The sequence below is a fragment of the Sparus aurata genome, chromosome 23 (genome assembly GCF_900880675.1).
Source record: "Sparus aurata chromosome 23, fSpaAur1.1, whole genome shotgun sequence".
Lineage (NCBI taxonomy): Eukaryota > Metazoa > Chordata > Actinopteri > Spariformes > Sparidae > Sparus > Sparus aurata.
This window is the reverse complement of record NC_044209.1, coordinates 26,490,410-26,504,540: the sequence shown is the minus strand read 5'-3', so window position 1 is coordinate 26,504,540 and position 14,131 is coordinate 26,490,410. Positions and strand designations below refer to the sequence as shown.

Here is a 14,131-nt window from a genome sequence, read left to right as displayed (position 1 = left end):
TTCTGTTTTTCCAAATAAACAAACCAAAAACTGAAACTAAATGTAAATGTAAAAGTTAACATTGTGAAATAATACAATCTCAAGTGCAACTTCAAAACCCAAATTGCATGAGCAAACCACAAAAAGAGAACCTTATTTTTCTTATAAGGGACAGCATTGGGGTGCCATCTCATGACCAAATGTATCCCCCCCTTTGTATTGAGTTTTGAATAGGGAAAGCGGGGAAAGCGAGCATCATTGACAAGACAATCAGCATATAGTGTATAAGGCAAGGTCATGCCATCAATCAAGGACAACACCATCAGGTACTTGGGAAAATTGGTATGATGAGTCACTAGTGGACAGAAACGATCTCCACAGCACTAAGAAGCAAGTGGACGACTGGCTGAAGAACATCAAGAAATCTGGACTTCCAGTGAAGTTCAAAGCATGGCTTCACCAATATGGCCTGCTGCCCAACTGATGGCTGAAGTCCCACTTACAGCTGTGGATGAGGTGCAAGATTAAGAAGTACCTCGGAAGGTGGCTGGGAAACCCTCCAAGCTTTATATCAGTTGGGCTTTACATCAGATCTGGACAACTGTAGCAACCCCTTTCAATCCTTGTTCAAAGAGTGCAGAGTGGTAAAGTGAAGGGTTGCCATGACCTTCAGGAAGGAGGGGTTAAAAACCAGATTGCCATGAAAGTGGGAGGCCTCAGCATCATTTGCCCAAGCAGACAGACATCTTAATCTCATAGAAATGCTTAAATTCAGAGTCTAAATACCATGCCTAAGCACCTCTGCTGCAGCATATCTGCCTGGCTGTGGTAGATGGAGATGTAACTGTGGATCTAGTTCATTCTTGTATGTTATAGATATGGCTACGGTAGCTGTACTGTAACTGCTCTTTACTGCTCTTATTAACATGAGCAAAGAAGGCATCATTGAGCCACACAGGATTAGATATTGTGGTGCTTCTATCAGATTTAACAAATCTGTAACTAACAACACTACAGGACGTCAGGGACAGAACTGATAACTTAAAACTAGACCTATCTGCATTGTTAAAGACCCGGAGACACAAACACAGACTCAGGCAAACCTTATCTGTCTTGTCCATTGCATTCATAGTATTTGGGCAGTTACGTTGGCACATACCTGTTATGCAAAGGGTGGGTCTATCTGAACCAGTATCTCATGTGTCCAACACATATCTGCTCCAAAAAACACATGTAAAAGTGAAACTAAATGTAAACTGAAGGTTAACTGTTGAAAATAATAAAAGGTGCAATTACCAACCCCCTTATTGCATTAACATAAGTGCCAAAAGGTAAGAAGAATGAAAACACTTTCATTGTTGGTGTATTGTTAAACAGTGCTATTCTCGAGAAACCATCACAAAGCCTGACAGTGTTCATTTTTGTTATATCCAAGGTAGTTTGGAGGCTAACAAACAACTTTCTAGTGTGAAGTGACCTCTCATTGAAGTGAAGGTGACATCCTGTGTCATCGTGTAGAAATTAACAAAATATATTCATGAATCTGGGCTTTTTTCTGTTCATCAACTTAGTATTTGTTTATTTTTAATTACTCACAGCAGTCTATGAAAATGATCTTACAAACGCAGGTGCAGAGGATGAAACACAAATGAACAAATAAAACAACGACAAAAGGCAAAAGAAGAACAAAGCAAAAATAATAAAATCATTTAAAAAAACACATAAAAGATGTGTAGATAACTGAATATGATGGGTTTACAGGTCTGCAGCATGACACATTGACATTCACTTTTCTTTTTTCAATCTGCTGAGACAAATCCACTTTCATCATCTTTACAGTATGTTGGCAGTTCTGCATTGGTATTTCTTATATATGTAAGTATATATATGTTTCACACATTTCTTTTCATAATGAAAACATCATGTTTAACAGAAATCGAAGATTCCTGAAACTGTTATAATCAGGGTTTAATACAAATATATGGCTTTGCTTTAATACTTTTTGACACAAATCATGTAAAGAAGTCCTGTCTTAAATCAAGATACAGTTAATGAATACAGCTCAGTTAAATACTCAAAATACTGAAGTTATTACAACATTACAAAACAAATTGTAAAGATACTGATACCATTGTAAAACAACATTTTACAAAATTTCACAAAATGTTTCTGTTACTTGTGTTGCCACAAAAGTGCTGTTTCTATTTCTCTCATACTTCATGACATGCAGTGCGCAGCCACAGACCTACACAGCCCTGTTTTATTTTGTTATTCATCGTTGATCAGATATCTTTAATCTATGATATGGAAGCTAAAACGCAATCTTTTCCTAATCAAGCATGTTTTAAATTCATTTTGAAAGCGTAGTGTGAAAGTTGCGTGTTTGTTTTTGCTAACTTGACGACGGACCTTGTTGTTGTCACAAGTGGTGAGGCTGAGCATGACAGTGGCAGGCTGAACCAGCGGGTCTGTTACTCGGTTTGTGATATTGCGTTGAAGCTTCTTGATCTGCCTCCTTGGATAGAAGTGCTTATCCAGGAGAGCGTCCTGTTTCCCTAATGTCAACAGACCTCCCCACAGGGAGTCATGGATCTTCTTCCATGAGTCCATCTCTGAGCTGAGAAAGTGCAGCTCTGGCTCTGATGAACTGTGAAAAATAATCTTGGCTGCCTTTGGCCAGACTGTAGCTATCCTTACAGATAAAGAAGACATCCATGCCCAGAAAAAGAGCATTTAGCCTCATGAGATGTACTACGCCTGTCTCACAAAGGGAAAGAGGGCTTTTGACTGCCCGAACAATATCCGGGATATCTGACGCCACCTTGGGCATGTCACGTAATGCATTACATTCTGGCACTAAGACTCCGCCAACAATTGCAATCAACTCTTCACTCTCCAATACCTTAGCAGCAGAGGCAGCATCAAAGAGTGAATCAATACCGTTTGCAATGGTACGTACTTTATTGAGCACCCTGCCTCTCCCGTTGCCATGCCTATCCTACTGGCTTCTATTTTGGTCAGTGGTTGACTGCTCACCTCCTCCAGACAACACTGGAGACTCTGTAAATCCTCCATGAATCTCTGGAAGACCCTGTTGGCTTTCTGCTGCTGTGTGTGGTTTCCTCTCATCTCTGTGACGGTGCTGAACATTCTGTAGAGTCCATTGGAAACTCCCAGCGATGCCCCACCTATTATCAGACCTACAGACACTCCTGCTGTGACAGGAATTAATGCCAAACCAGCAGTGGAAAGCAGACCTCTCACTTCCCCCACTGAGCTGCCTGCCACACTGGAGATCTAGCTGATGTCTAGCTGAACAACGACCTCCTCCAGGTCTGTTTGAAACTGCAGCATCCTGGACTGTCGCTTGTTGAACTCACTGATGAAGCCAGAGCAGGATACTCCCTGGAACAAGAAACCCAGCCTATAGTTCTGGTCCATCTTGATGAAGAAACAGAGGAAATCTTCATGAAATACAATTTTAAACAAATCAGTTTCAAACCACATTCGGACACGGTTTGACATGTGTTTCAAATCAGATTGGAAAGTCAGTTTAACATAGCAACACATGCAGATATGATGGTGATGTTGAGTCTGATCACTTGCGCTGTGGACACTCCATCTTTCAGATCTCATTTGAGAAACAATCCTCATGCCAGCCAGTGTCGGATCATTAACTTTGGTTTCTTTCTTGCACTTTTGGTTTTGCTTTCAAGTATTCTCACATTGACAGAGCGATCTCTACAGTGCTGTGTCATTGCTGAAGAAAGGTCTGGCTGCAGCTGTCATCATTACTCTATAAGAAACAGAACATTCTTGCTTATTTGTATTTCTTAAAACCAAGCACAACTGCCTTGGGTGGTGCTTATTAACCTGGGATGTTTCGGTGTCATGCAAAATGGAATCTGCAGGGAAAGATATTGTTTCTGCCTCTCAACTGTTTCCAAGATGTTATTACGTTAACAAAACATACATGTGTTATACTTACCTGATTTTGTCAAGCTGATTAATGTGACAAAGCGTCCTTTTGTATTTCATCTCTGGACAAATCCACACCGAGGTCCACCAGAGGTTTGATATTCATCCTCAGACGGAGGTCCCTGATACAGCTGTTAAAGAGAGTTACATTTATGTTCTACTGAAGGATTTGTGTTTATTTTGTGCTTATCATTTTGAAGAAATTTTACTTTACCTTCTCGTAAACTTCTCACAGATTTTATGGGCGGTCTTTATGTATTTGTCCAGTTGGTAAGACAGCACTTCCACATTCTGAAGTTTGGGGAGGAAGAAGACACTTGCATCTCTTTTAAACTCGAGGAGGAGAGGTCAGATTAGTCGTGCAGCAGTTATGACCACCTGAACATGTTCAAGGCTGATCCCCTGAAAGCAAGGCTTGAAAGCAATGGCATAGAAAAACATATGATCTATAAGTAAGTTGTCGAACTGGTTAGACAGAGCTGGCGAGGGCGAGTGGAACGCATCTGCTCGATTTCAGTGCACCATTGTGCTGCTTTCTGTCAGCCAGTCGTAGCTTAACTAGTTGAGAAGTAATTCCCAGTGTCATGATCCGGAAAACTTGATACTTGATATTTAAAATCAGCAATTTTGGGAAACAGTGTGCTTTATCATCAACAGGAAGTAGCAGAAAGTAACCACACTATCACCAGGATCTAGTTCAAATAATATCCGGATGATAGGAACGATTTCTTCCGCCTGTTATATTCATATGCAAACTACGGTTCTGTGTGGCGACACTGACAGTGAGCTGATAAAGATGATGAATCATGTGTGGAGCTTTTTTCAGTTCTCAGAACAGCAACTGTCTTGTCCTTTCACAAAGATCACGATGGGAAACATTAGAACGGAAAGAAGTAATGAAATATTGCAAATGCGAGGGTGATAAACCATCTGTCTACAGAAGATCCCTGAATAATGAGTGATTTAAGTGCTCGTTGACTTAATGTAAAACATACTGCTGCTACATGTCCATAAACATCAAACTTCTCTTTACAGGTAACATGGCAGGTAACTATCGGCATATGAATCATACACTTCAGCACTGTTTTCTTATGAAAATACTCGAGATACACAAATGTACAGACTCATCTACTCCAAGGCTGGAGAACACTGTTTTAGATGTCCACTGTAGGCTTCTCTTTGTTCAAATAGGAACAAAATGGAAGATGGAAGCTGACACTTAAAATGAGCACTACCTAAATTTGTCAGCTAGATAGCAGCAGTTGAACAGAGATGAGCAGCACCAGCTGTGTCAGAACTGGAGTCTGTTTCCTCACTGAAAGACGAGCAAAGAACGGCACAGAAGGCCTCTCTGGATGGAAACTTTAGTTTCATTATCAAACAGTTTTGCATGATCGGGCGCTCTTCCTCTCTCCTGCTACATCATATGTGTTGGTCAAAGTTCAGTTTTATTTATTTATTTATTTATGTTGTTTGTTTCGGACATGTCAATTCATAAGCATCACATTTCATCATTGTTCAAATAATACAACACACATGGCCGAAAGGGAAAAGCGGGAGAAGCCAAAGCTTATCAAGTCCCGCCCCCATTACCCACAGTATAAAATCTTCATTCTGATCTTTTCTTGTCTTTTGCAAATTACTTTTTTCTTTTCTTCTCTTTTTTTCTTTTGTTATGACCTTTGACAAAACATATTACAGCAGTAGCATATAGAGCTGAATTCAAGCTCTAGACAGTACATACAGATTACATGTGTGTCTGCACATGTGTCCATATTAGTCCATCATGAGTGAACAACAGTCTCATCTTATGGCCTCATCTTATAGCCAGGCTTGCCACAAAGTCAGAATATCCAATTGAGAGAGAGCAAAAGTCCAGTGTATTTATTATTTGTTGAGATGGTGTTGGGATGGTGTAAGAGCCCTTTAATGCATTTTCATGTTATTCATCAGTCTCCTCTGCAGCTTTTATGGCTGCTAGCTTCGCCATGTCCTCCTGATTGGTGGCTACATCAACTCGCATCTGTATCACGAAGTCGCGGATTGTTGAGATGTCAGAGCGTATCCCGACCACAGCACTCCGAGTATTGGCGTTGTCCGCCCTCGCACTGGTCTGCTCAGTAGCGATCTTTCTCATTTTCCAATATTGCATGAAGATTCCAAATCCCAAAGCGATCGTTCCAATTGTCATGAACGTGAACATGTACACGTCCTCGACATCTTCCACATCCAGTGCGGCAAGGCAGATGACTCTCCACTTTCCCCAACCATCCATAACGTAGCCGGACATAAAGGTCCCGTCCGGGCATGTCGGTTCACCAGAACCCGCACGCCGTGTTGAGAACACTCTGTCGATGGCATTCATTGACCAGCTCAGCAACTCCATCGTGGATTGATCGATTGATTGATTGGTTAAGAACGTAGTTGGACAATATTAGACGAATCTCAATCGAATGACTCTTGTGTGCCGATTTACAGGGTTGAGTCCTTCACAGCTCAGAAGAACTTGTGATAACTCACAATAGTGGCACAGTGTTCGTACCTAAGTTATCTCACATTGTTGATGCACATTATAACAACATCCTGCCATGTACAACTGGCATTGGCCTTGGACCATACAATTTTCTCAGGTTCAACTTATTGTTTGGGTACAGAATGGTATTTGTTATGCTCACATGCCGTCTCAACAAAGTGTCTGCCCAGTGTCTGTTGATTCGTGACTCTGACCTTTATCAACCCTCTAGTATTGATCTGTACTGATCAACGATTGAATGTACATACTTTTTTTTGAAGCCACTTAGTGTTGCTGATTTTTTGACATCTTCTTCTAGCATCATTCAAGCTTTGTTTCCTTGCTCAACTCTGAATCAATGGTATTCACAGATGAAACTGTGTCTAATGTTTCCTACACACTGTAGTCTTTATATTTGTTAAGGTTTGGAATTTAACAAAGAAAGTCTCATATCATAGCTCGTATTATAAGCTTTGGACTGACATACATACTAGCACATACTTTGCACTTCACTACTTTTTGCACTTCTGATTTGATGCCAACTGCATTTCATTGTACTTGCACTGTGCACACTGACAACAAAGTTGAATCTCATCTAAGAAATTCTAATTGAATCTGCACACAAACACAAAAAATACACTGTACACTGTCTATGATTGATCAAATGTCACTACTTGAAACTTCAGTTGATCTGCGGTCAGAGACAGTTCCCTCTGACTCTACAGAGAGCTGACACTTGACCTCTTCATTTACATGGAGCTATAAATAAGGAGAGGAGGCCTGCAGGTGCATCCTGGGAAAGAAGAGAGGTGACGCTTCACTGACGGAGGATGAAAACTCAGTTTCATTTGCTCATTTTATCTGGTTTTTCTAACGTCTGCAAGCGACTAAAACCAGGCAGAGTGATATTAATCTGTCTGTTGTGCTTTTATTTAAGATTACCACTTAAAAACAATGTAGCTTTCTGAATTTAGATAAACATATACGAGGAAGACTTGAGCAAAAATTTGTGAGATAGACGTCAGAAGAAAAATAAACTCTTGTCAAAGTCACAATACACAAGGAATATTACTGTTTTAAATGATTTTTCCAGGAAAACAAACAATTACAAACTTGTTCGTGTTCAGTTTTTTTATTGAATGAGTTTTGAAAAAAGCAGCAGTTGCAAAGCTGATACAACACCTCCACCTAACTGTCACAACATTTATTACAAGCATGCAGACACATCTTTTCTAACATGTGAACCTTGTAATGAGCAAACAGCACAAACAGTAAAGAAGCAGATTTGAAATGGTGCTTGTGCTCCTCTACTATTCTTCAGTGGGACAGTCTGACTTGTTGATGTGTTGCTCTGCAGTCTGGGAGCCCAAAGACACTTTACATGTGTAAACCTTCTCCATGTTCCAGTCTGACGTCTGGATGGCCAGATAGCTGCTGATTTGGAAAGTGCGGTCCGGTTGCTGAACGGCGGTGCTGGTAGAGATCCCACTGCTCACTGGACTCCCAGCAGCCAACCAGCTCACATCTGCAAAAGGCACAGACTGACTGGACAGACAGACCAGAGAGGCTTTGTTGGACTGGAGCTCAGCTCTGGACGGAGGGAAGACTGTCAGGACAGGAGGAGGGAGGCTGGAGCCTGAAAATACATCCAGGACATTCATCACATCACTAGAAATTAAGTCTGAGAAAAGAGAAAACTAACAAACACTTTCAGACTGAGTGTCAAAATAATCATCAACATCATGAGCAGAGTTGATTTTTAACATTTTCAAAGACTACCAGTTTCTCCCTGACCTCAGATATATAAGGATTACTAATGAAACATTATAATTCAACCAGAGAAATTCTCTTCAACCACAGTAATTAAATATCATCTGTGATTATCAGTCATTGTGTTCAATTACAGCAGATATCACTTCAGATTCAAAGACAACTGTCTCACTAAATAATCTATATTTTCAAACAGGCACAATAAACAATGTTTACTCTGCCCTACTGACTGAAGATACATAGAAAATATTCTCATTTATTTTCACCTTCACAAGAGAAACAATCAACTGTTGTAGTCATCTGAATTTCTCAATGATGAAATAAGACAACATTGAAAATATATTCACTTAAAGTTAAATATAATAACTGAGAATAATCTTCTGTCTTTAAATCCAACAACAATTAAAACAACTTCTGGACAAAACCTTGTAATCAGCTGTTCACCTGTCCATTGTCTTTTAAAGCAGCTTGCTGCTGTTTCAAAGCTGATGTTCAAACTACAAACAATTAATCTGCACTAAAAATGTTTCACACTTTAAACAAGAATCAACAAGAACATGAAACACTTAAATATACAAGAGAAACAATCAAATCTCTCCTGTTTGATGATGAGTTCAAAGTACTTACTTGTCACAGTCAGCTTGGTGCCTTGTCCGAATACCACAGTGATTCAGTTTGTACACATGGCCGTACAAAAACCTCCTGACTCTCACTAATGAGGGGAGTGGAACTGAAACATCCTGTTGAGACCAACTTTCACTGTCCACGTCTCATTCACTTCATCAGTCTGCTTATATTCACAGACACTGCTGGACTTTATTCAAACACTCTTGTCTCTTTAGAGGACTTTATTTCATGTGCTTCAATGTTTTGTTCCAGTTTTTGTGATTTGAAGTGTTTGATTGTGTTCAGAGTTGATAGAAGCTGTCATGAGTGTCTCAGTGAGGTTTTTGTCACAGTGTAAATCACTGTGATACGTACTCATAGGCAGAGTTGTTCCACAGTAATACACAGCAGAGTCTCCTGTCTCTGCCCTCTTGATGATGAACTGATAATTTATGTTTGATGAGGTTTTGGAGTCGAATCGGTCTGAGGAGAATCCTGTTCCAAAGGTCGGGTGAACTGTGACCATGGGAAAAATCTCAGAACATACTGAGGAGCTTCAGCAGGAACCTGTTTATACCAATAAACATAACTTTCAGGTCTCTCAATGTTGCAGTTGAGAACGACCTGTTGTCCTGTAGAAACTGTGTGGACAGCAGGCGTCTGGGTCAACACTTTGGCTGCATCAACATCTGTCAACATACACAGAAAAACACATGAGTGAAAGGTTTGTGTGTGAAAATGTGGGCTGTAAAAGGAGTGAGAAGAATATCTTACATGTTAGAGCAGTGATGAGAGTGCAGAGGGTCCCCAGCATGTTGTCAGTGTGTGGTGTAAACGTCCCTTACTGTCCAGCTGAGAGGTGAGCAGGGTTGGAGTGTGAGGAGAAGAGAGACTGAAGCTTATAAAGACACTGAGGAGAGGAGAAGAGGAGGAGGAGGAGTTTCAACACTCAGCACTGATAACATTCAAAGATAAACTACATCATGTATGTTGGTTTCACGTCACAAATCTTTTAATGACTTCAGTTGTTTACAGAGAAGTCTGCTGCTGTCCTTTGTGTATTACATTTACTTTTCTTCATATTTGTCATTGTAAAACTGAATCTCACTACTGCATGTGTAAATATATTATGTTTCCTTTTTTTATATTACCTAGTTAAAAACAAATATAGAACATATTGAAGTGTTAACCTTCCACACAAACTGGGCTTCAACATTTAACGCTGCAGATAAAACTAAAAACTAAAAAACTAAAACTTTGGTATCACACCAAAAAATAAATGATAATAATGCCCAAAATGTATTTCCCATTTTTTGCTACACATCAACAGCTTCATCTTCCTTTAGTATTTAAAAGGAATTATTTAAATAAATGTACAGGATGTTTTGCCACATAGTGAAGCTTCTTATGTTTGAGGTCAGTTAAACCTCAGAGAGGTCTGTAGCAACTCAAAATGTAATAATCGGTTCATAATTTAACAAAATCACATATGCATAATGTAATTAGGGCTTTGCACATAATGTAATAATGTAATAACTTATTACATAAAGAGCCTTATTGATACCGCTCATGATGTAAAAACAGCTCATAATGTAATAACAGCTCATAATGTAATAATAGCTCATATAGTGAGAAAATTGTTGCATTTTCATCAGTTTTACTTCTGCCATCCTTGCAGGGGTGGAAGGAAACACTTTCACCTGTCTGTCTGTCAGCAAGATCACACATTTCTGCAAACATGGTGGAGCATCAGCCAGCTTAGATGCCATATACTGTACCTCCGCTCCCAATAAGCGGCAGGCCTCATAAAAAGGAAGAGAAGCCTAATTGTTTAACTCATCATCCTCCATAGGTCAAGTCCATGGTATAAAGGCCACAGCTGCACACACTGACAACTAGAATACACTTATTAGCAGAGGTCTGTTTTCATGTTTGACTATGATTTGTACATAGGTGGCGCTACAGTAACCATCTCAAAAGCTGGCAGGAGAAGAGGTTGGATCAGGGAAGAAGGAGGGGGACTGTAGTTCATGTAGTTTAAAATTTAAAATGGTTCTTTTCAAATAAGTAAGTGAACACTCTTTCCTTCCATACAACCTGATGAAGACCTTCCAGTCAAAACGTTTTTTATTGTTGCTTTTTAATGCCAATTTAATAAAGACTTGTAAACATTATTTTCCTACGACTTACACGATACAAACAGCATAACTTTCCAACTGCTAGACTGACAATTGATACTAAAGTGTGTTAACTATAGTCACACAGAGGTAAAATGATGATAATACAAGACTTTTCTCACTATATGAGCTGTTATTACATTATGAGCGGCAGTGGCGCCGCCAGGATTCAATTTCAAAGTACGCACAGAAACGGCAAATACAATGGAAAAATACTTTTTTAAAACAAAATCTAATGTTTTTAGTATCAGTGAAATAACAAATTGCAGCGCCCACATGATTTATGAGACTGTGGTTATTCTGACACGAATTAAATGGCTGCTGTGTGGAAAACCACGCTGTGGTCCGTAATCACGGTGCAGACGAGTGAGTTTGGAGCTGACCAGAGGAGAGCAAAAAGAGAACGATATGACGCGACTGTAGCCGCCATGATATGACGACGTCACCCCCGCTGATGAGGAACTATGAAGCACTCAGTTGTGATGGAAAAGCACCTAAACTGAGTCGAGTAGAGCCGAGCTGTATTGTGTAGTGGAGAAGGGGCAACGCTATGCGCAATTGCGCACACATGCGCGATCGTCCTCTCAGATGCGGCTGCGTCTCTCCAGGTCACTCTGTGAGAGAAAGAAAAGCTCTGACTTGCTTGGGCAGACGTTGTTTGGTGTCACCCGCTGATTTGCATAATTTAAATATCTAGCCCGCCGAACCTTCCAATCTGGGCCGGTTCAGCCCCCTGGACAGTGCACTGCAGTCCTGCAGCATTTGTTTTCATCCAAACTTTGCAAACGTGGTCGGGATTTGTAGAAGACACAGTGGCGTAAGTATCGGCGGTGCTTCCATGAAGGAAGAAAGAAAAACAACAACAAAAAAACAAAACAGCTGTCCAGAACTTCCACAGGCCCTGTTGTTGTGAATGAAATATCTGGGGGCGGGTCGGTAAGGTAACGCTGAGTGGCCTTGATGCCTGTCAGTCATGATGAGTCGCGTCTGGTCACCTCTCTGATGTGTCTGCAGCTGAGCACTGTGGGCCGAGCCAATGCGTTTATTTGTCACTTAACAGACCAGGCATTTATTTGGGACCAGGCGGCAATTTGGGAGAGGCGTTTAATTCCTTCCTCTCAAAAATCCGGGATGAAAATGTCACAAACTTCTCCAGCTTCTCGGTGAATTCTCTGGCATCCTTCTGGACAATAGTTGTACGTCTTCTGCAAGTTAAGTTGTTGCAGAGGAGGAAATGATTCAGCCAACCAGCACTCGCGGCAAACTCCTCATCTCTGCTGTCACTCACGGTGGGGTACATTTGTTTCGCCCTGATCATCATGCGGGACACTCTCTCGTGGAGAACCCGTTTGCTGATAACCCATTCCCCCATGTTTATCTCAGGCTCCTCGCTAGCCTTCTTCCTCCCTCCACCAGGCAGCCTGGCCCTGTTGCTGTCCTGAAGCTCAGTTTGATTTTTCACAGATCTCTCACTCTCTTGGGGTCGACAGAGAAACGTCTAGGAGCAGAAGAATAAATAGATAGATAGATACAGGATTCCGGCTGGCGGCGCCACTGATGAGCGGTATCAATAATGCTCTTAATGCAATACGTTATTACATTATTAGACATTAAAACATTATTAGTTGCTACAAGGTCAAACTCCCTGTTAGGCGTCTTATGAACAAACTGTTATAGAACTCAAATAACACAAACTGATGTCGGCTTATTTGGTATTTTGGAGGCGTAGTGCTGAATAAATTAGTGCTGACGACACCAATCACACATTCACAGCTGATTAAAATCTTCTGTGTTTAACCAGGTTTTACAGACGAGCTCTCTGAGACACAAACAGAAGAAATTCATCATCTTCTGGAGAGAATTTCTGGAATTATTCATTAGTTTAAAATCATGTTCATCAGCACTATTGGTACATTTAGTGTGATGTTTTGTGAGCTGTTAAAGAGGCCAGGGTGTCCAGCATTAAGTTAATCTTGATCTGAATTAATTTAGATTCTGTAGATTCACTCAGAGAAGTTGATTTATATGGTTATTGGACTCATCTTTGTTTAATATTCTAAATGTATTAAAAATAGGTCTTTTACAGTCTTGAAGACAGAATAGTAGAGAGCATTAGGTGATGTGTCAGAGACTGAAAAAGCAGAAGTATCAGTGAGGAGGTTTTTGTCACAGTGTAAATCACTGTGATACCCACTCATTAACAGAGGTGTCCCATGTGTTACAGTAATAGACTGCTGAGTCTCCCTCCTCCACATTGTTGATGATCAAACAATAATCTGTTCCTGACTGATGAGTAGATGTGAACTTTGGAGAGGAGAAACCAGAGCCATATCTTGGAGAGCTCCAGCTATAGTGAAACCTCACTACAAACTGAGGAACTCCTCCTGGAACCTGTTTGTACCAGAGAGCTGGATAGTTAGTAACAGTCCCCAGGTTACAGTCCATGGTGGCTGTCTCTCCTTTGGTCACTGTTACAACAGGAGGCTTCTGTGTCAGCACCGTCACACCACTCACACCTGGAAACAACAAGATGACATGGAGTCAAGAGAACACACAGACTGATGAATCCAACATTAGGTCAAAGCTGCAGTAAGTCAGCCTCCTTACATGTTAGAGCAGTGATGAGAGTGCAGAGGGTCCCCAGCATGTTGTCAGTGTGTGCTGAGAATGGCCTTGTAACTTGGAAAGTGAGCTTACTGCTGACAGATTAGAGGCTTTGGAGGATGAGGAGAGGAGGTGCTGGAGGAGCAATTTAATACAACACTGAAACTGAGAGTGACTGACAGGAGGAGGAGCTCTGCTTCAGTCTGCACGCTTTGTCACATTTGTTGCTCTCTTATCTTCTGTGAAGGGAAAAGTCTCTTCTGTCTCCTTTATTGTCAACGTAGGTGACGTCTCCCCCCTGAGCCCCAAATATTACAACATCACCATCTGAAAAAGAGTTTTATTGTCATACATTTGTTTCTTTGCTCACTTGCTGATGAATGTGATTTAATTCAGTTCCCTCTGACTCTACAGAGAGCTGACACTTGACCTCTTCATTTACATGGAGCTATAAATAAGGAGAGGAGGCCTGCAGGTGCATCCTGGGAAAGAAGAGAGGTGACGC

General features: G+C 40.8%; 1 protein-coding gene and 1 pseudogene across 1 annotated transcript; both read right to left on the bottom strand.

The window, feature by feature from the left end:
- Nucleotides 1-595: 595 nt before the first annotated feature.
- LOC115575635 (uncharacterized) lies at nt 596-4,398 on the bottom strand (annotated as a pseudogene).
- A 3,187-nt stretch (nt 4,399-7,585) lies between these two features.
- On the bottom strand, nt 7,586-13,738 carry LOC115575439 (immunoglobulin lambda-1 light chain-like). Its single transcript, XM_030407523.1, has 4 exons — nt 13,630-13,738; nt 13,216-13,538; nt 8,867-8,903; nt 7,586-8,105 (listed from the first exon to the last, which is right to left on the bottom strand). Exons 1-4 carry the CDS (start codon nt 13,667-13,669, stop codon nt 7,780-7,782), a joined length of 726 nt encoding a protein of 241 aa, XP_030263383.1. The 5' UTR covers nt 13,670-13,738; the 3' UTR covers nt 7,586-7,779.
- Nucleotides 13,739-14,131: the final 393 nt, after the last annotated feature.

Bases quoted from the DNA above. Each gene is read 5' to 3' on its own strand.
- LOC115575439 (XM_030407523.1), bottom strand. From the start codon at position 13,669: ATGCTGGGGACCCTCTGCACTCTCATCACTGCTCTAACAT. The intron at 13,539-13,629 runs GTAAGGAGGCTG...TGTTGTTTCCAG, and splicing joins TCTCATCACTGCTCTAACAT to GTGTGAGTGGTGTGACGGTG. The intron at 8,106-8,866 runs GTAAGTACTTTG...ATGTATTTTCAG, and splicing joins CACCAAGCTGACTGTGACAA to GCTCCAGCCTCCCTCCTCCT.